Source organism: Apteryx mantelli, chromosome 6, assembly GCF_036417845.1.
Source record: "Apteryx mantelli isolate bAptMan1 chromosome 6, bAptMan1.hap1, whole genome shotgun sequence".
NCBI classification, from domain to species: Eukaryota; Metazoa; Chordata; class Aves; order Apterygiformes; family Apterygidae; genus Apteryx; species Apteryx mantelli.
In genome coordinates, this window is record NC_089983.1 from 35,422,542 (window position 1) to 35,442,622 (window position 20,081).

General features: G+C 39.5%; 1 protein-coding gene across 1 annotated transcript in view; it reads right to left on the reverse strand.

Annotated features, from left to right (window-relative positions):
* Positions 1-572: 572 nt before the first annotated feature.
* CNTNAP5 (contactin associated protein family member 5) overlaps positions 573-20,081 on the reverse strand; it is a 211,046-nt gene continuing 191,537 nt past the window's right edge. The window contains exons 18-22 of the mRNA XM_067298578.1: positions 16,675-16,805; positions 15,337-15,421; positions 6,915-7,133; positions 1,756-1,827; positions 573-807 (exon numbers count right to left, since the gene is read on the reverse strand). Coding sequence (XP_067154679.1) covers positions 611-807; positions 1,756-1,827; positions 6,915-7,133; positions 15,337-15,421; positions 16,675-16,805 — 704 coding nt within the window. The 3' untranslated portion in view covers positions 573-610. The remainder of the gene's footprint in view (positions 808-1,755; positions 1,828-6,914; positions 7,134-15,336; positions 15,422-16,674; positions 16,806-20,081) is intronic.

A 20,081-nucleotide genomic window follows, 5' to 3' on the forward strand; every position in this document is an offset into this window, starting at 1 on the left:
AAATGACTATTTTATTTTTCCTTACCTCATACCAGCTTCTCAATTGGTATAAATTAATGTTATGCCATTGAAATCAATGGATTTATATCAATTCATATCATTTGAGAATTTGGCTTGTTCTTTATGATTGGTGTAAATGAGCCTGTAAAATAAGCCAGGTGTTTTGGTCTCATTCTTTCCCTCTACCCTGTCCCAGCATCTGTAGAGCTATGTATTCAGCTATTCTATCTCTATTTTACACAGTCCAGCTCTAATGTAAAAGTGATGAATTAAATGCTCCGGGGCGGGGGGGAGTAGGGACTCGAAACATCCAGGAACTTACAGAAGAAACCAGGTGTGTATGTGGATCTTATTTTGTGTAGGGTGGGATAACAGGTCTCTTGAGCTGCAGAAGTAAACTGTGACAGGTTTTTGTGCAGAGAATGAGGCACCGTGACTGTTGTCAGTGTTTCCTGTGCAGGGCGGTCTTTCTCCAAATGAAAAAAAAAAGTTAGCAAAAAATGAATGGTTTTAAAAAAAGAAAATAAAAAAGGAAGGGGAATAAAAGGAAGGAAAGGAAGTAAAGAAGGAATGGTAGGGGAGAAAGAGTAAGAAGAAATTGCATTGTCCATCAAATGAAATATTCCCGTTTGCATTCGCTCACTGTGTTCTGCAAATCAATGTCAGCTTTAAAGGAGCTCTCGAGGTTTTCTGGGTATTCCTTCTCCTTTGTCTGACTACTTCGATGTGCCTGTTTGTGCTGATACAGGAATCTGCTCATGATGGCAATGATGCAAAAGATGATAAAGATCACAACTGCTATTACACCTGAAGAAGACGAGCAAAAAAGGAAAGATAGAAAGGGTAAAAAATATATATATATTTAAAAAACCAATTACCTCAGAAATACATTAGCAGGGGACAACACTTAGTGGCTACGATACATCAATTCCTCTTAGTCTGTACATCGTTAGCTGCCTCCATTATGCCCTCCCTGATGGTGTCTATTTCTATATTGTTACTTCAGATGAGACTTAAAAAAGCAGTGAGCATTGATGTAATTGACCTTCTAATTCAAGTCAAATTCTGCCTTCACTGGAAGTAAGGTTGGGTGAGTGTGATTAGCTTTTAAAAACTACATCTTTATGCTCGCACAACCTCCTGCTCTGTTGCATTTTCTTCCTTGTTATCTCTAGAAACCTTGAATGAGCTTTGTATACTTTGGTTTATAGCTTCTAGATACTATCAAAAGCAGCTCCCTACAGGACATCCTGTAAAATGGACAGAGATAAAAAGAAAAATGAAACCCACACATGAAGGTTTAAGGACAACTTTCTCTAGTAAGTGCTTCCATGTAATCTAGTGAATTCCACTGTACCAACCTGCAAATAGAGAGCTCAAGAAATAAAGAACATATGAATACTACTTCTCTTATCAGAATGGTGTGCAAAACAACTGCAGCTTAGCTCAGTCTCAGACTTTATTTGTATTTTTAGAAAACTTTTAGGTTCTTCAATATCCATAATGCCTTTTTTGGACAGTACCCAACACCATGTGCCACCAGTATTGGCTTAGTCCATAATGCAGGTGCCTATCTATCTAGGTAGCTTTATAAGAATATGATGCTAATAAATCCAGCAAATACCAGACCTACATTAGATCACACACACAAGAAAAAAAAGTTAAAAAAGGATTTTATGGGGCCCAGATATAAAGTATCCTAGATGGCTGCCTTGACAGAATTATGTTTCAACTGTAATCTTTAAAAACAGTTACCTCCAATCACAGCTGAATCGCTTCTGACTGCATTGGTGAGAGGCTCCCTTTCATCTGTCTTCCCAAAAGGATCTGCAGTTGGTTAAACAAAACAGGACTTATTTTCTTTGATCAACTGTATTGCGGCTTAGGCAGAAGTGTTGTCTTACCCTCATGAATTCTAATCTGTTTTCAAAAGATGTGATTGGAGGGATTGCAGAATTGGACCAGAAAACCCTCTGAAAAATAAAGTGTGTTTGTAGCTCAGTCTTCTACATCTTTGGGAGCAAAATCTGTTAAGGGTACATTTAAAAGGAAATGGAAAAGCTCACATTACTCTAACATCTGGAAGTGTCTTCTCATATATCTGTAGAGGAATCATAGAGACATTTGAACCAAATAGCCTATTGGGAGCTTTTCTCAGTCCTAGCAATTTTTTGATATCTAAGAAACAATATCAGAAAGAAGCAAAAGGAGAGAAAGGCCAGACAGACACAGGCATGACCTACATTTGTAGATACAGATATACAAGTCAATCCCATAAAAAGAAGCAGTCTCTGCTTGAGACTGCTTCTTAGAAGAGATGTTTTTCTTTCCACTGCAAAACTGTGGTGGTCAAATTGGGTTCAAAACAGAGAGGGGTCAGAAATTAATTCGTATTTTAAAAGCTACTCAGAGTTAGAGGATACTTCCACCCTTTCTATAAATGAACACTGCTAAAACACTGGGTGAAGCAGTATACAGGCTGGGAGTTTCAAACTTGGATCCAAACCTGAGAGGTCAAGCCCTTGATGAAATCATTGGAGTTACGGCAGTGTATCTTCTTTGGTCCAGTATGTTTCAGAAACCAGTATGTTTTCTACTGCTAGCTAAATCCAGCTTTTCTGCACCTTCATAGTATTTTTTTTTCTCTCAGTTCACCCTCTCCTTTGACAAGATTTCTATCTGTGTTTCTCCGCTTTACGAGCCTCCAGGCTATCCTACAGCAGATGTATTTGGGAGTTAGAGATGACCGCCTCAGCTACACAGTGTTATTGCTTTGCCAAACTGATCTTCCCAAATGCAAGAGAGGTGGAAGCCCGACTGAGAAATGCAAAATGTTTCAAGGTTTATTGTAATTGAACATCCTTTCATTAGTAGCTGAATCAGGCACATTTTGATACCTCGTTGCCAAGAAGGGTATTTTTTACTCAAACTAGCAAAAATTTGTTATTTATGTATCAGGAGGTGTGAGATTTTATCTGTAAGGACAGTGTCTTTGGGTTGTTTAGGTTCCTAATGGGGGCACTTTTCCTATATTCTCTACATCTAGAGAATACCTGCTCCACTGATACCAATCCCAAAGTGCAGAAGTAATCAGTCTCAAGAACCTTTCACCTTCTAAAAGATGAAACTCTACTGCTAGTTTTAAGGGTGAAAGGATTTCTCATCAAACCCATCTAAAGAATCTCTAAAGAATTAGGGTTCACCATATCTGTGGTTCATTGACTGAACTATATGCACGAAAGGGACTTCTGAAGCCAACAGAACATCTCCAGTACACTGACTATCAACATGACTGGCAATTGCCAATGTTAGATTTGGACACTCCTCTCAGTCTTGTATCACCTGCAAACTTGCTGAGGATGGACTCTGTCCCATCGTCCAGGTCATTAATGATGATGCTAAACAGTATCAGTATTAGCCCTTGGGGTATACCACCAGCGACTGTCCTCTAGCTAGACTTCATGTCACTGATCACAACCACCTGAGCCTGGCAGTTCAGCCAGTTTTCAGTACACCTCACTGTCCATTTATCTAGCCTGTATTTCACCAATTTGTCTATGTGGATGTTAAAGGAAACCATGTTAAAAGCCTTGGCAAAGTCAAGAAAATCAATATCCGCTGCTTTCTCCTCATCCACTGAGACAGTCATTTCATTGTAGAAGGCTATCATGTTGGTCAGGCATGATTTCATAAACTCATGCTGTTCATTCCCAATCACTTTCTTGCCCTTCATATGTTTGGAAACAGTTTCTAGGATTATTTGCTCCATGACCTTCTCAGAGAACGATGTGAGGCTGACCAGCCTGTAGTTCCCTGCATCTTCCTTCTTGCCCTCCTTGAGGATAAGAGTGACATTTGCTTTCTTCCAGTCCTCAGAAACCTCTCCCAAGTGCCATGACCTTTCAAAGATGACTGGTGGCATTGCAACATCAGCCAACTCCCTCAGCACTTATGAGTGCATTCCCTCAGGTCCCATGAACTTGTGTATGTCCAGTTTATTTAAATTTTCTCTAACCTGATTCTCTTCCACCTAGGGTTAAGCCTTTCTTGCTCCAGACTTCCCCTCTGGTCTCATGAGCTTGTGATTCCTGAAGGCCAATCTTACCACTGAAGACTTAGGCAAAGAAGGCATTCAGTACCTCAGTCTTTTCTGTGTCCTTTGTCACCAGGTCCCCTACCCCACTCAGCAGTGGACCCATATTTACCCTAGTCACATCCCCACATGCTCAGACAGTGTCTCTGTATTCCTGATGGGTCACCTGACCCTGCTACCACTCTTTGTATGCTTCCTTTTTATGTCTGAGGTTTGTCAGCAGATCCTTGTTCACCCATGCAGGCCTCCTGCCACCTTTGCTTGATTTTCTGCTTATTGGGATGGATCATTCTCAAATTTGGAGGAAATGATCCTTGAAAATCAGCCAGCTCTCCTGGATCCCTCTTCTCTCCAGGATTGTCTCCCATGGGATTCTTCGAAGCAGCACTTAACAAGCTGAAGTCTGTTCTCCTGAAGTCAAGGGTTGTGATCCTGCTTTTTGTCTTGCTCCTTCCTCAGGATCCTGAACTCCTCTGTCTCATGGTTGCCTGACATTCTTCCTTGTTTGTAGATATCAGGTCTAGTACAACTAGCACAAAAGGACACCTCAGTGAAATAGGGACTTGTACTGTTTAAACTGCCTTTCAGAAGCTAAACATTTTTCTGTAGTTTCTGACTTATGAAAGTCTTTGACATTCTTAATTTAAATGCATAAGGACCTGATCTTCAGCTCAGGTCAAGATAGAGAGCTCAGGATTTAGTTCTCAAAATTCCACCATTCACACATCTGAATCTGCTGTGGCATTTCCAATGTTTTAATATACTAAAAAACAGTATTGTAAAAATTCAAAATCTTTATGCCATCAACGTGCCAAACCTCTACATGTTTGTCTCAGCAAGGAAGAAAGTGATTTACAGATCTTTGTGAAATATCAAAATCACAGTAAGACACCTTTCATTTTGTATTTTCTAATCAGAAAGAGTGCGTACAGATAACTGAGTTGTGAGTGAATGGATTTTATTCAATATCAGTTTGCTAGGAAACTTTCTTGAAGACAACAAACATTCCTGTCTGAAGGAAAAAGCTTCAATTGTTTTGAAGTTATAAATACAGGAAGCTTTTTTTCACACATTTAAAGTGAGATTTCCTCAAGGGCTTTTTTGTTGTATCTGTACATTAGAAAATTGACACGGACATGTACAGTCAACTTTGAAGTTCTCTTTTTCTTCTGAGACACTCAATAAGAGAAACTGGGAACTGATGAATTGAAATATGAGCAGTAAATTTGAAAGTTAATCTTTAACTGTCTTATTTTTATTTCTTAAAATGTGTCCTTCCCATACATAAATGTAATTCTCAAGTACATCTATACAAAGCAGAATTTGATACAAATTGGATTTTTTTTTTTGCAAGAATCTACCACCCAGTGCTCTTAGTACATAAAATCTTCATAACTAATTTGTTCTAAAGATCTTATTCAGGCTTAAACCAAATCCAGTGTGAATAGTCAGGCCATAGTGTCAGTTAATTTATCATATGGAGAGCAAATCATATCTTAAAGCACAGAGAGGCAAAGACAGGGAGGAGCTTTTATAATAATAGTACGTTTCTGATGTGGCAGTGTTTAACCTTGACGCTTGATTATAAGCTTTAAACACTTAAGTCCGAAGCTGCTATACTCCACACTGTGTTGCGGAATCCTACAGTTTTGAGGCTCAGGTTTTACTTCTTTCTAAACCCTTCAGAAAAATTAGGTCATCAACATGACAGATCAAGAGGCGAGGAGTTCACATTTTCAGTATTATCACCCATTCGCTATTTACAAGCCACATTTCTTCAGTCCATCGGAGCAGATAACTCAGAAAACTCAGGGTGGAGAGAAGTGGGTAGGGGGTGGGGAGAAGCATGCATATACCAGCAGCCGTACTCCACAGAGTAATCAGCAGCCTTTTTCCCTATGCAGAATGCTAATAGCATAATTTGTTTTCTGTTGAATATCATAGGCAGAAGCTGCAGGAAATTGGGATTTGATGCAAGTAAAATGTCAAAAGAATCATACTAAGATACAACGCAGAGCTTTTAGTTATCAGAGAAGAGAAAGTGGCTTCATAATTCAAGGGCCAAAAAATAATTCATAATGTGTACCCCTTTCTTGTCATTAGGAATTCTGCCACATCCACTTGTGACTAAAGCAGCAACTTGATTGTCCCCATTTCTGGTGACAACACTCCCAGCTGCTCTGAGTTTCCTTCTCTGCATACAAACAGACATATGCAAAATACTTAAGATTCCCAGAGGGCAGTTTCAGGATTGCAAGAGATAAACAAACTTGTTGGAATCATCTTACTAGTACCACTCAAGTAATGCTCCTTCCCTCTAGCCTGGGAGAATAAAAGTACAAGCATTCAGTGGAAGTCAGGCACATGTGCCCAGGGGTTTATACAAGGGGTTCGTGTTCCTTTCAGCGAGGGATGGGGAAGATTCAACTTCTTGTTGTATGATTGCTATTGCTGATCACCACGGGATAAGAAATCATGGTAACACGTCTTCCTTCAAGCAACAGCACTGGAGCTGTCCAGAGTGGATAGGAATGGCAAATCATGTGCATACCCATACTTCAGTTTCCACTACAGCTTTGGGACTTCTTTCTTATAATCACCACACTGTTATAGCTCTTGGTCTTAGTACCTGCTTTAGTACAATGCCTTTTAAAGGGTTCTTGGCTAGTCTTAATGTCCATCCTTAACACTCCTAATACTGAGAGAAAAGGCAGCTTCACAGTTCAATGTCTATATTATCACAATTGCGCCACAGCAAAAAGGAAGGAAACCTAATTCCAGTGTTCTTTAAATTCCCCATTCCCCTCTTGGCAGAACATACCTGATGAGGAATATATCGTGGTTGCAGTGTTCACATCAGCTTCCACTATGGACACACAGCTTGACTCGGTCAAGGAGCCTTTGACAGTCACAGGTGCAATGCTGGGATGGCGTAAGGCAGCTTTCAGAGGAGCAATGTGATTGTACTGAACAGAGGACAGGCAGCCAGTGAAGCCATAGGCATTTGCCTTTGAGACTTCGGGGTCCAGTGACGAACTGTCTGCAGCACAACAGGAAAAAACTCTAAGAATTGTCTGTTTTAGGAAGGCACATAAAAAAATTAATCCCTTTTTGCCTTGCCTACCCATTTACTTCTCTTCTCCAAACTGCGAGAGTTCTCCCTCAGTCCTACAAGTCCTCCTCAGCCTGACCCACAAGGCTCCTATCCCCAGTCCTTCCCCTACAATACTACTTATGTTGAATCAAGTTGGCTTGGACATATAAAAGTCTGCACTGAGTTTCTTTCCTTACCCATTTTCTCTACTGCATGGACAATATTTAACACGTCGTAGGTGCTAATCACCAGAATAAAAAATAATAAAAAAAAACAGTAAAAATAGTAACACTGGATATCACAGGATCCTGGGGATGATGACGTTTAATTTTATTGCATCTGTTAACAACATTCCCTAGGAATCCTCCTAATTACGAGCCAGGCTGTCACTGCACTAGCCCTATTCAGCTAATAAAAAAGAAAATGCAAAACTGCAGCTTATTTTATCTAAATCAAAACTAAACCCAGTATCTCCATGCTCTTTTCCAGCTGCAGATGATATAGCACAATTAATTCATGTGTCTGTCTGTATTCATTTAAACTTCAGAAAGAGAAAGCCAATTCAAAGGCATGCGGTTTTTATTTAGCTCTGAATGTTTTAAGATCAAAGGTTGTTTGGGAAAGTCAGTGAAGGACAGTGAAGCCATCTTCTCTTTTCTCCAAGCTCTCATTTTAGTTACTTTCCAGAAATTGAAATTCACACTGCTCAGAGGTCTGCAACATGATGAGCCTTATATCAAGATCAGTCAAATAAAACAAGAAAAAAAAAAAGTGCACACATATGCTATCAATAGTTATCCAAAAATCACCTGCCAATGAAAAAAAAAAAGCATTGAAAATAACCTCTTTTATGTAGAATAAAATACTGAGAAATCTCAAAATTAGCCCAAATCACATATTAACTTTGGCAGCCAGGATGTGTGACTGTTACATGATGCAGTCAGAGGGATTTAGCCAAGAAAAGTTTAATAATTATGTTTGAATGCCTTTATGGAAACCTAACACAGGAGAGTTTGTTTCTCAGCAATGCAAGGTGTAGCACGAGCTCTCACTCCCAGGGGTCTTTTACAGGAAAGAAGTTTAGTCTGCAGAGGGTGTCACTACCAGAACTGTCCCAGGGACAACCTCTGGGCTGTGGGCAACCAAAAGGAGAGATGGGAAGGGAGACAGTGAAAAAAACGTAGCCTTAAGGAGGTTCACAATAGCTCTTCTCAAAGTGTGTGCAGACTGTATGGCTAGCACTGCAGTCAAGCTTGTTCATAAGATTTTGGGAGGGGGGTATTACAAAACAGATGAGGAATCATCTCCAAGTTTCTGCAGGAAAGCTCGTCTAAAACTAGAAAGACCAATTTACAGTATTTGGCATGTTTGTTCAATTTACAAAACCCTTTGTAAATATTCCCAACTCTCAGTCTTTCCTGTTTTCTTAGCTCTGACACAAAAGGTGGATTTGTTGTATCCTTTACGCACCAGGCAATCTAAATTGCTCTGTTCTGCCCCAATGTGCAAAAGGTAAAACCTAAGAAATAAAGAATTCACTTTTCATGGTACAGCAGCTTGGAAAGCCTAAAATACAGTACTTTTGGAGGTTTTTTTTAAGTCAAATTAAGGGCCAATTTCAGTAGACTTCTGTCAAAGTAAGCTTTGCACAAATGAGAACTAGAAGATTCATTGTTGAAAGGCTTTGAAATTTGAAAAAAAGAAAAAAAAAACAAAGAACAAATGGAAAACAACTCCAGAGTCTGATGGTAAAAATTCTGTGGGCACAGCTATAGTTTTCTTTAGTTTCTTACTATATGCCTTTGGGTGCATGACTTATAACTTTCAAAGCGGAGCTTTCACTGAACTCAAGGACAGTCCTGTGCAACTTGGGTGCGAACGACTTGTGCTGCCCTCTGAATTCTTGAGAGGATAATGTAAATCTGTGGTTATGGCATGACTACCTGTGTGAAAGGCTTATTAAAGGTTGTAGACCACTCTGCCACTTGAAGTCTTTAAATCATGATAAAATGTCTTTTCACTACGTGACATTGTGCTCAGTTAGAGTAATAACTCGGTGAAGTTCCAAGGCCTGTGTTGTACCAAAGTCATATGAGATGTCAGAACAGCCTTCCTCTGACCTTGCAACTTTGTGAATCTTTCCATGCACTTCAGCACCTTGGAAAATTAAACCCAATTGCTGCTGATGGTTTGGTCTGGTCTTCCGACATTTTAGCATTGCACTTCTATTCTCAGTCCTGGAGACTGAGTCACTTTGGATGATTCCTGCATGGGGGGTGAGAAGGCAGTCTTTTTCAGCTTTTGAGTAATTTAGCTGCTCATTCCCCACAACTTCAGTTTACCCATATTTTCAGGAAATAACTCTTCAGCTTTCTCTGCTGATTTGTGCATAAGGTGGTCTGTCTTCTTGCTGAGCCCTCCACCTATTCCCTGAAAACTGTCTGCAGTCTCACAGCTTGCTACATTTTGCATTGTTCTTGCTCTCTTGTTATCTGGTTTTTACATACTTGCAGTGGCCTTCCCTGAAAATGAGGATTAGGTCTAACAGTTATACTTCTGAAAATTTTCTGACCATATCAACATCATTTATCGGTTGATTCATTTCTGCTCTCCAGAAAAAAGAAAAACTTTCTGTTCTATGGCTGTTTCTTTGTCCACTGCTGTCATTTACAACATACTTGGAATAAAATTTTAAATATATAAAGTAATTTTAAATGTTAATAGCTTAGTGAAGGGGAATAATTTTCATCATAAATGGAATTCCGCTGGATTTCTCCAGGACAGAGCATTAAGCTGCTCAGCAATGTATAAGCAAATTAAAACATAGTAAAGGACAACATAAATATGAGAGAGAACTAGAATCAAAGAGAAATCAAAATATTATGCGTGTGCAGGGAAACTGGCTCAAAAGGCCTTCTTTCTGAAGATAACATTATGGAAAATGGGACCGTGAACTTTATCCAGTGTTTTTTGCTCTTTCTTTCTAAAAGTTAATTTCATGACACTGAGAAGTTTAAACCAGAGCTGCAAGTTTACTTATGTGCTTACTAACACCCAAGGAGGCCCATATCATTTCTTTATGGGAATTTTGCTATTAACTTCAGTGAGAGCAGACATAACATTAGTATTTAATGTCTGTGCCCTAAGTAATTTACTCTGTATGCTGAAGCACCAGTTGTCCTCTTTTAAAGCCTGACTAATAGAAAGATGATTTTTGTGGGAGTTAAACTATATCTATCACCTCATTTGGCCAAGGCGGTGAACAGCATTGGCAAGATTACTTCTCGGCCATTGTCATTAGATTTGATTCAGTGACCTAGAAGTTAAAGATAATCTTGTAGTCTCCGCACTGCATCTGTCTCAAAAAAATATAGTTGATTAGCAGGTACTCTGTGGTTACCTAGAAAAATATACTGCTGTGTCCTTCAACAATCTCAATGAGCATTACTGATATTAATCATCAATTTATAAAGGGCAAAAAGCATATCTTGGATTAGACTCTAGCCCACAAAAAGGCATCTCTGGGACAGTTTCGGTTCTTGGTGTGAATCTGCCATGAAGGTGGCAGACTGAAAAATACAATGATTTTTTCCTAAGTAAAACTGTTGGGTGCCACCAGTCTTTCCTTCCCAGTTTGGCCTTTTCTAGAGGAAAAGATGAACTACAGCTGGAGACAAGGCTCCAAGCATTCAGTGCACCTCTGAGACACTTCTGAAACTCCAAGGGATAGCAAGGGCAAAGTAAAGGCACTTTTTCTCTCAAGTTTTCTTGTGTATCACAGGAGTGAGCAGAGCACTCCAGGTTTGCTTCATGGCAATGAAGTGTTTTGTGCCCTGTGGAACATTGGAGAATTTTTGTTCCATTATGCTTAGCCGAGATAATTTCAGATATGCTTTTTGTATGTTTTCTTCAAGATCGTTTGTCATTGAAAACGAAGCACTGCTCCGGATGGCAATGTGAAATGCATTAGTTGTCAGAATTTTGACATCTGAATCCTAATCTGTCACAGCACAGCCAGCCCTATGTGATTTTACATGGGCTCAAAACACTATCTACAGTAAAAAGAAAATACTCAAGAAAATGGAGGGAAGATGTACAAAAAATACATGCTTTCCTTAAATCAATTCAAGTGGTAAGAATTCAAACTAGAGACGCAACTTCTAGAGAGAAGCAGAAGACCCTGGATACTTATTTAGAGAATATTATATTCAAGAAAACAGAAATTCAAACACGTCATTATGATCATAAGGTAAGTGATATTGCTGGGGGAAAAGTCTAATGGATTTGGTTTCTTTTTTAAAAAGACTGGTATTACTGATGGCATTATTGCTTCAGACTCTGAATTTCTTGAAGTGCCTGATATTGCCAAATTCTTCTCAGTTTATCTTTAACTGCTGCCATCTTGGTTCCAAACTTTTCTCCTCTTCTATCCTGAGTAGCTATTTCCATTTTCCCAAATGCTTTATTAGGCTACTAGGAAGAAAGATCATTTTAGATCTGTAACACATCCATGAGATCTTTCTCCTGGTAAGGTCCTTCTATGAAGTAGATATTTAGTCCAGCCTATATCTCTTGCAGCCATTGTTGTAAACCAACTTATGCACAACTCAGCAGAGAAAGTTGAAAAACTATTTCCTAAAAATAGAGGTGTACTCTACCATATTGGTAGACATGTTGGGGCACAACGAGAACTTTTCAAAGTGTGAGCAAAAAATAGTCACTAAAAGCTGTTGCAAACATGCTCATGTCTTAGGCACTTCTAAGCTGATATTACTAGTTTAGACTGGAAATAAAGAACTCCAGCACCGAACTAGAGCTTCTTTCAGATCCTTTCATTCATTCTTTCCTTCTTCCTTTCAACACAATACACATTAGGAGGTAGAAAAGAACTATTATTCAGACGCTTGTGAATCATAAAGTCAAAACCATAACAAACAAATGATATTTTCTATTGAGATAGCAGCCTTTTCTAGACAAGACCTAAACATATGCAAATGTGCCCTGGGTAAATCTGTATCTGAGTTCAGAGAATTACAGAATAATTTAAGTTGAAAGACACCTCTGGAGGTCATGTAGTGCAATCCCTTGCTCAAAGTAGAGCCAACTTCACCATTAGGTCAGATTGCCAATAGAGATCATGTGGTTAAACACAGCAGTATGATCTCTGCAAGAAAATACTTAAAGCAAATGAACTGGGACTTTGGTTGAGATTTCAGTAAGGCTTTCCCATAAACTGTATGACCAACTTGGAACCTGAACCCAATATCCATTAAAGTTCATGGAAAGATTCCCATTGATACTGATGAGCTTTGGATAGGTCCTTTTGTGCCTTGGTGTTGTAGGGGTGAAACCAAAATGGCAACAATCCATGGGATAACAGTATTTCTCTATAACTATGGGATACTGTAAGGACAAATTCAATACATGTCTGTGGGCTACTTGAATGCTGCTTCTTTTTATTCCCTTGTCTTCAAAGCCACACTTATATTTAGATCGATCTTTCAAAGACAGTTATATGGCCCCCATTACCAAGGGATCTGAACTGCTCACAGTCTTTAATGCTCTTCTCCTCCTAGCACCCCTCTGATGTAGGGATGTTCTATTATCCATGCTTTACTGATAGAGAACAGAGATACTAAAGCTCAGATTGGTTTCATTGGGAATAAAATGCCCACTTACCTTAAAATCTGCACATAAATGGCTTGCCCAAGGTCATTCAAGCAGGCTGTGGCAGAGTGAGTGGCCCTGTTTTGAATTCCAGGTGAGTCCCTCTGGCTTAAAAGGAGGGCTTTTTCCAGGAATTCAAAGCTGGGTGTAGTGAAACCATTGAAAAATACAGCAGATTTCAAAAGCAGAAAAAAAATGTAAGCGTGTAAGCAGCTTTTGACTAAAGGAAGGGTAATGGAAAGAAACCACACGGTAATTTAAAAACCTGTCATTGCATAAAACTGCACTTTTCAAGAGTTACAGCTGTGCTAACATGGTTATCATAAGAAAATCTGACAAGGAAGAGGTTTTAATCTTTTACGATCTCCTGCTGGAAGCTCTCAGAGATTTCTCAGCTAGTGGGAAATGAATGGTGGAGTGAAGAAAGAAGAGAAGGAGATATATCTGGTTAAGCAGCCAGGATCAGACTGTTGGAGCAGGCAAATGAACAGTGCTGTGACAGGGAAGGAGGAAGAAAGACAGATTTTCAGAAGAGGGCAGCACAGATATGAAGACGTGTAAGACAGGTTTTCTGTATGGTTCTATTCCAGTATGACATTCACAGGTTCTTAATGAACGCTTTTAGGTAACTAAATCCCACTGGAATCCAAAACAAACGCTATAAAAAGTCTAGATCTACTTCCAAGCATCACATTCCTCTGAAAGTCAATCCTTTTAGTGAGGGGAAGAGGTTGATGAACAATGACAAGGAAGAAATTGAAGGATATTGGTTTGGGTCACCAGTATTCATCTGTTGGTGAACCATCATTAAAAGAAGATATGGTTAACATTTTTATTTTACCCATATAATAGTAAAAATGATGAAAGGACATATTTTAAAAAATTCTGTGTACCTAAAATGACAATGTCAAGCCCTAATCTTGATACAATGAGGCAACATGCTGACTTTGTAGCAGTAGAATTTTTTATTTACTTATTTTTTATTTTTTTGGCCAGTGGTAGGGCAGAGTGCAACCTCAGTTTGCAGATGATACAAAACTAGGAGTGGCTGATACACCAGATGATTGTGCCACCGTTCAGAGGGACCTCAACAGGCTGGAGAAACTGGCTGACAGGAACCTCATGAAGTTCAGTAAAGGGAAATGCAGGATGTGTCCATTGAAAGCCATCTAGAGACAAGTCTGTGCTGTTCAGTGGTACTGAATATCATACCTCTGGAGATGAATTTGGATGTTCTGGCTTTGCAAGAATCTTGTACTTGCAAAACTAATCCTATTTTTGTGACTAAATCTAGTTTCTCTTCAAGCTGCACTATGTCAACTTGCTGGCTACATGCTTGAAAGTCACTGTGCTATGTTCCATCTTGTTTTTTGGAAAAGCTCTCGTTTATTGATTTAGTATCTATAGCTGGAACTTGAGGTAGAGGTCATGATGAGTAATGCTCTTCCAGGCTTTCAGCACTACAACTGACCTTTAGCAAAATGAGATATTAGCTTAGCTGTGACCTGGTCTGAAAAGTGTCAAGTCCCCAAATCTGTCCTCAAAGGCTTGGAAAACTGCTACATTCTGAACATTAGCTATAATTAAGGGGAAAATCAGTTCCTGTCCTTAATCTGTTTAGCAAGACATGATGCAGAATGCACTGATGTCATTACATACAATTATAATCTACAAGGAGACACACTAGTGGATGTCTATTGTTTCTGTCTAGCTACCGATTCTGCAGATTTTGGGCACTATTCATAAAGCATATAAATTGCAATAATGAAACAGATGGCAGGCTTGATATGGAGGTCCAATTCTAACAAAGGACTAAAATGTCCATAACCAAGGAAGCAATTAGAATCTTACTGGGAATGAATGAGAAATTTATATAAAGCAATATGACATACTTGACAACAAAGTAGGAGTGTTCTACTTTTTGAATTTCTGGCAAAGTTTTCCTAGCTTTGTAGCGGCTGTGTAGTGTGAAAGGGCAAAGATGAAGAAGGTCCATGCACACAGCATGGTGGCCTCAGTGCTATACGTAACACAAATATTCCTTGCAGAATTCAAATGGAAAAGGACAGAGAGTGCAAAAAGGGTAGAGAGGATGAAGGCTCACAACTCTCTTTTCCTTATCATTAGGAAACAGAGCCGACCAGCCACATGACCACAGCAAGCTATGGTCAGCAAAATGATGTCATTAGGCCAAGCTACCACTCTGTGCAGCCACATAGGGAGTGTGAATCACCTTAGTAGAATGAGCAATGGGAGAAGTTAATATTGTTATCAGTGCAAACAAGTAAAGTTGCCAAATTTTTACATTGATGAGCTATATAAATAGCAGTACTGGAATGTTCAGGCCAACCCTTACAGCTAAAACCAGCCAAACAAAAATCCAATTTCTTTAAAAACCCAGCACACAGCTGGGTTACCTGGGTACAGGTAACTGCAGCAGTATAACAACTGATGGATCAGGAATATTTTTAGTAGAACATACCTGTGACCTTGCCCAAGGTGAGTGATTTGATGGCCTTAAAATCAATCTCAGAAAAGTTGTGCTTAAGTTTGAGAACTTGATCAACCTGGAAGAGGTCAATAAAATTAGTTCATTACAACAGCATGTAGACACCTCCTAAAGCTTTCTCTATCCTGCAAACTTGTGGGAATGCTCTCAGCTGCAAACAAATTAATCCTGCCCCCAAGCGTGATTCAGTTTCTAAAGATAGCAAAGTGAATGTGCTTTGATTTTTGCATGAGAAGCTGAAAGGTGCACCAGAATAGTCATATAATGGGCTTTAAAGAAACTTCCCCTGCAGAAAAGCTTAAAATGTTTGACACCGAAATCCCCCTGCTTCACAAAATCCACATCTATTCACTTCAGAATACAATCAAAGGAGGCCTCTCCAGAAATGTATTGTGGAGAATTAGTTCTGCACAGAAGAAAACCACAGTGCAGCATGACAATAGAAGACTGGTACTTGAGGTAAACCCTGACTATTAGCATAAGCCTCCTTCCTAGATAATCAGGCCTATGTAGTCACTGTGTTAACTGTGTATCATTTTACCACCCAGAACTGGAAATGGCAGAGGAAAGAAAAACCATGGCGACCCTTGTGTTTCTTTCTCCTTCTATTCCTTCATTCATATATGGCTTCTCTTTAGATGCCGCCGCCCTTCTCTATTAAATGACTGCCACCCAGATCTAGCAAATTTGTTTTGTAATTTGAACCACTATAATTAGCCTGGTAAGGAAAGCAGAAGGAGCAGTAAGATGGTACTCTTCTTGCTGCCTTGGAAAAACAGGTGATGCAGGGGAATAGGGCAGAGGAGGGCTTCTCATCTCCCACTGAAAGACTGTCACAGCTCTTTCGGTGCACCGAAGGCCAGACTTGCCTCAGTCAAAGGGGCAGGGCACGGTCAATGGTCACGCACAGGACACCGGCACACTGTGTCCCCTCAGTCTTTCCTCTGCTGTGAGGAGATGTAAGGTGTGGGTCACATCCTTCCTTGGGGCATACATCTCAGAAGAAATGATACTGCCTAATTCACAGATTGTCAGAGACAAAATAAGGGTCACTCTACAGAAAACCCATCTTCTGGGCACTCTGATGCTGGGACAAACTCTGGTCTAGAGGGAGTTTTGGTCTAACCCACACAGCTGCTCTGCTGTTCAACCAGCTTTGGTTTCATCAGATCAATATGAAACCTTTGCCTCCTACTGGGGAGCAGGCATTTAAGCTAGTGGGTCTGTTTGTGGCATGAAGTATTATTTAACACTGAACATGCATAAGGGAACCCAGTCCTGAAAATAAGCCACAACATGTAGATGTGATACCTGAATGACGAGCTCCCTGCCTTCTCTGTTAATCTTCACGTGGTGCAGCTCTCGGTTGGCAAAGTTTCCAGAGTCAATGGTGAAAATAAGGAGCCCATCCTTACTCAGCTTGTATCGGACCTGTAAACTTCCTTAAAAGCAGAGCACAGTTCTACCTATAAAACCTGTGTCCATAATAAGATACTGCTCAAAATGTTTAAACAACATAAAAGTCTCATTTTGTTTTTATTATAATGGAGTAACAAGGTTAAAAAGTCAAGAAAAATGTTGAAGAGAAATGAAAGAGTTCAAACTTTAATGAAAAGTATGAAAAAAAAGAATACACTGGAAGAGTTTTCCCTCCTACTAGCTAACAAACTCCACTGTGGAGAAATATAACGTAACTGAGTAACTAAGTATACCAAAGGGGAGTTTGTCTGTCCACAGATCAGACATTTAGCACTGCCACAAGAGCTGATCTATATTAGACTGTGAAGGATCACTTCCACCAGAGGGCATGCAGGTCTTGCTCTGTTCTGTTAAAGTAATATTACTGGATTTTATGATTTGTTTTCATCAAGACATAACGGGCAATGCAACGACAGTGAAAACTGTATGAATTACATCTTTTCATTTCAAACATTTAAAGGCCCAGATTCATTAGGATTTACATGAAACACAAAAAACACTTTAAATGATGTCAGAAAAAATTACTTCGACCCCATTTTTTTAACCTATTTCCAAAGATCGTATAATTCATATAAAAACAAATACCAAACATCTCTTTCAGTCTTTGTAGCAAAAAAAAGCATTGTGGCTTCTTAGTGCTTCTGATAAATGAAAGTACTGTAACAAATCAAAATCCATAAGAAATTGAGGAATTCAATATTAATTTGAATCCCTCCACAAATGACTACAGGAAATATAAAATCCATTCAAGTTTACTTTTCTGGGAATTAAGGAGCAGGGAGAGAAAAATTCTGTGAATTTTGGGGCTCTTTTTACACAGCAGTAACCAAACAACCTGGAATAGCAGTGGCACTATAAGAGTTAAAAAGCTTCCCCAGGGCTACTTTGTTACAGTCTCTAAAGAGAAAATGAATGCTGACAGCAACACAACCTCTAAGCAGAGGGTCCTTCATTTAGCCCATGTTCTGAAAATTATCATAAAAAACTCCTATCTCCTTCCATTTCAGCGCTTTTGCTAGAGCAAGTTCAAAACAGTCCAAGCATCACTAGATTTTGCAGATGGTTACAGGCAAACATTACTTGTGATAGGAGCAGACTGAATGATTGTCATTAAGGGATGTTTTCACACAGTTTTAGTTCTCGGACTAGTTTCAATGCTTGCAGAGATAACACTTGTCTACATGTCGCAGTGCAGCACCGTATCAGGGAACCCCCAGGTAAATCAGAGGGAGCTGCTGCACCTGCATGCTGCACTGCAATGTTATCCAGAGACATCTCTGACCCCAGATGCAGTCTTGCTTTTTAGCAAGGTGAATGAGCAGGGCTATTTAGCTCCTGCGCTCTGCAATATTCACTCTGCAAGCCTGCTTTTAGGTCTAGAGTTAGTGAGAGGAGACACAAAGAGGTTCTACTTCACTACGTAGTGTAGACGCACCTATTCCTTTCAGTCTCAATAAAGTCAACTCTGCTGTCCTACAAGCTACTGTAAATTCACTTTACAACTGATTCTAAAGCTATGCATAAACTTGCTGCAGAGAGGGAATTTTGCCATCCTATGCAGCTCACAGTGATGCCAGCAGTCCTTTCAGATTGGACCAAAGTCCAAGCAAGGTCATCCATCCTCCTCTTTCCTTGCACGGTGTTTGCAGCTCAGACTCTTAACAGCTGTGCTTTTTGCAACATTCGATATATCTCAGAAGAACACTGTCTCTCTCTAAGCTTTGCAGAATAGAGACAAGGCTTCCAAAGATAAGAGGGAAAATGAGAATGAGCTACTAGGATGAAGACTTTTTAGCTGACTGAGAGGTCTACTGGATCAGGTGAGGTTTTAAAGTGAAAAGAAAAGAAAAAGAGTTAAAAGGCATTTTTTTCTCACACATAATCACGGATGTTAGAGGGTAATTTGTGAATAGAACAAGGTCAGTAAAAACTTCTAAATTATTCAGTATGATATTACAGGTCCTGATTCAGCCACCCTGAATCACAGCGCAAAGCTCCCTTCATTACATGGCCAGGACAAGGAGCTACAGTGCATCATCATTAACATCCCACTTAACGGTCCAAATTTGAAGCACAATCCTATTTTCTGGTACTGAATGAAACATTCATCAACAAGGAACAGATGTCACTTTACTCTAGAAAGATGTAAGGTGAGAAAAGAAGCCCAAGAAGTTATGGGACATCTTCAAAGTTGCTCATTAGGACAGCAAGAGAGTCAAAAAAAAAAAAAAAAAAAAGGAAAGGAAAGGTTACCTGACCCTGCACACAACAGTCTAGATGGCCACACAGAAGAAGTGGAGACTCACTGTGAGAAATGATGGGACAGTTTGGTCCAAACTGAAAACCATGTCCCAGCAGAAGTATTTTACAGGCTGCCTGGTGTATTAGTCTCACACGTCTGAAGCAGAGCATTTGAAAGGGGACTAGCGTGAACAACGAAACAGGGCCTAGATTTGGCCTCTGACCTCATATTAGTCGCTTAGTTCATATGTGAAAATACCTGTCTACCTTTTGGGATGCTATGAGCACATCAGTGTATAAAATACGAACGGCACTACTATATCCAAGTCATCAACACAGTAACCAGCACATCTGTGTTCAAAGAGATCCAACAAGAGATGTAATCTATCCAGGCTCTCAGCAGCTGCAAATGGGGATATACCTATTGACTTCATCAGAGGAAAACCAATTTAAAACAGAAAATTATCTGTTCTATTTCTTTGGAGATGATGGAGGAGGTTCCTGACATCCATTAAGAACTGATCTTACTTGCTATACTGATACAATCTTACTTTAAATCATTAAATGCATCAGTCAGTAGCATCTTATTTTATCAAATTCCTTTTGAATTCCAATGACAACTTTTTTTGGACAGCTGCTCTTAAGAACCACTGAATTCAAGTTGGCATTTTGCCTGGGATCAAATTTGCATTAATACAAATCAGAAGTACATGAGATCATCTCTCCAGATTTACTTTGGAATTTACACCAGTGTAGTTGAGAGCTGATTCTGGCTTGCATTCAGTATCAAACCTTTTCCTGTTGGTTACAGAATCATTTCTTTGTCTGACAGATTACATAGCCGTTTTGCTACATGGAAACACTTGATAGGGAAAATAAATGGATTATTAATTAAAACTATTATTGAGAGGGTTTTTTTGGCCTCTGAATTTTGATCATCTAGTTTGCCGACTTTCTCCATCACATCATCCCAGTGTCACTAACTGCAAATAAAAATC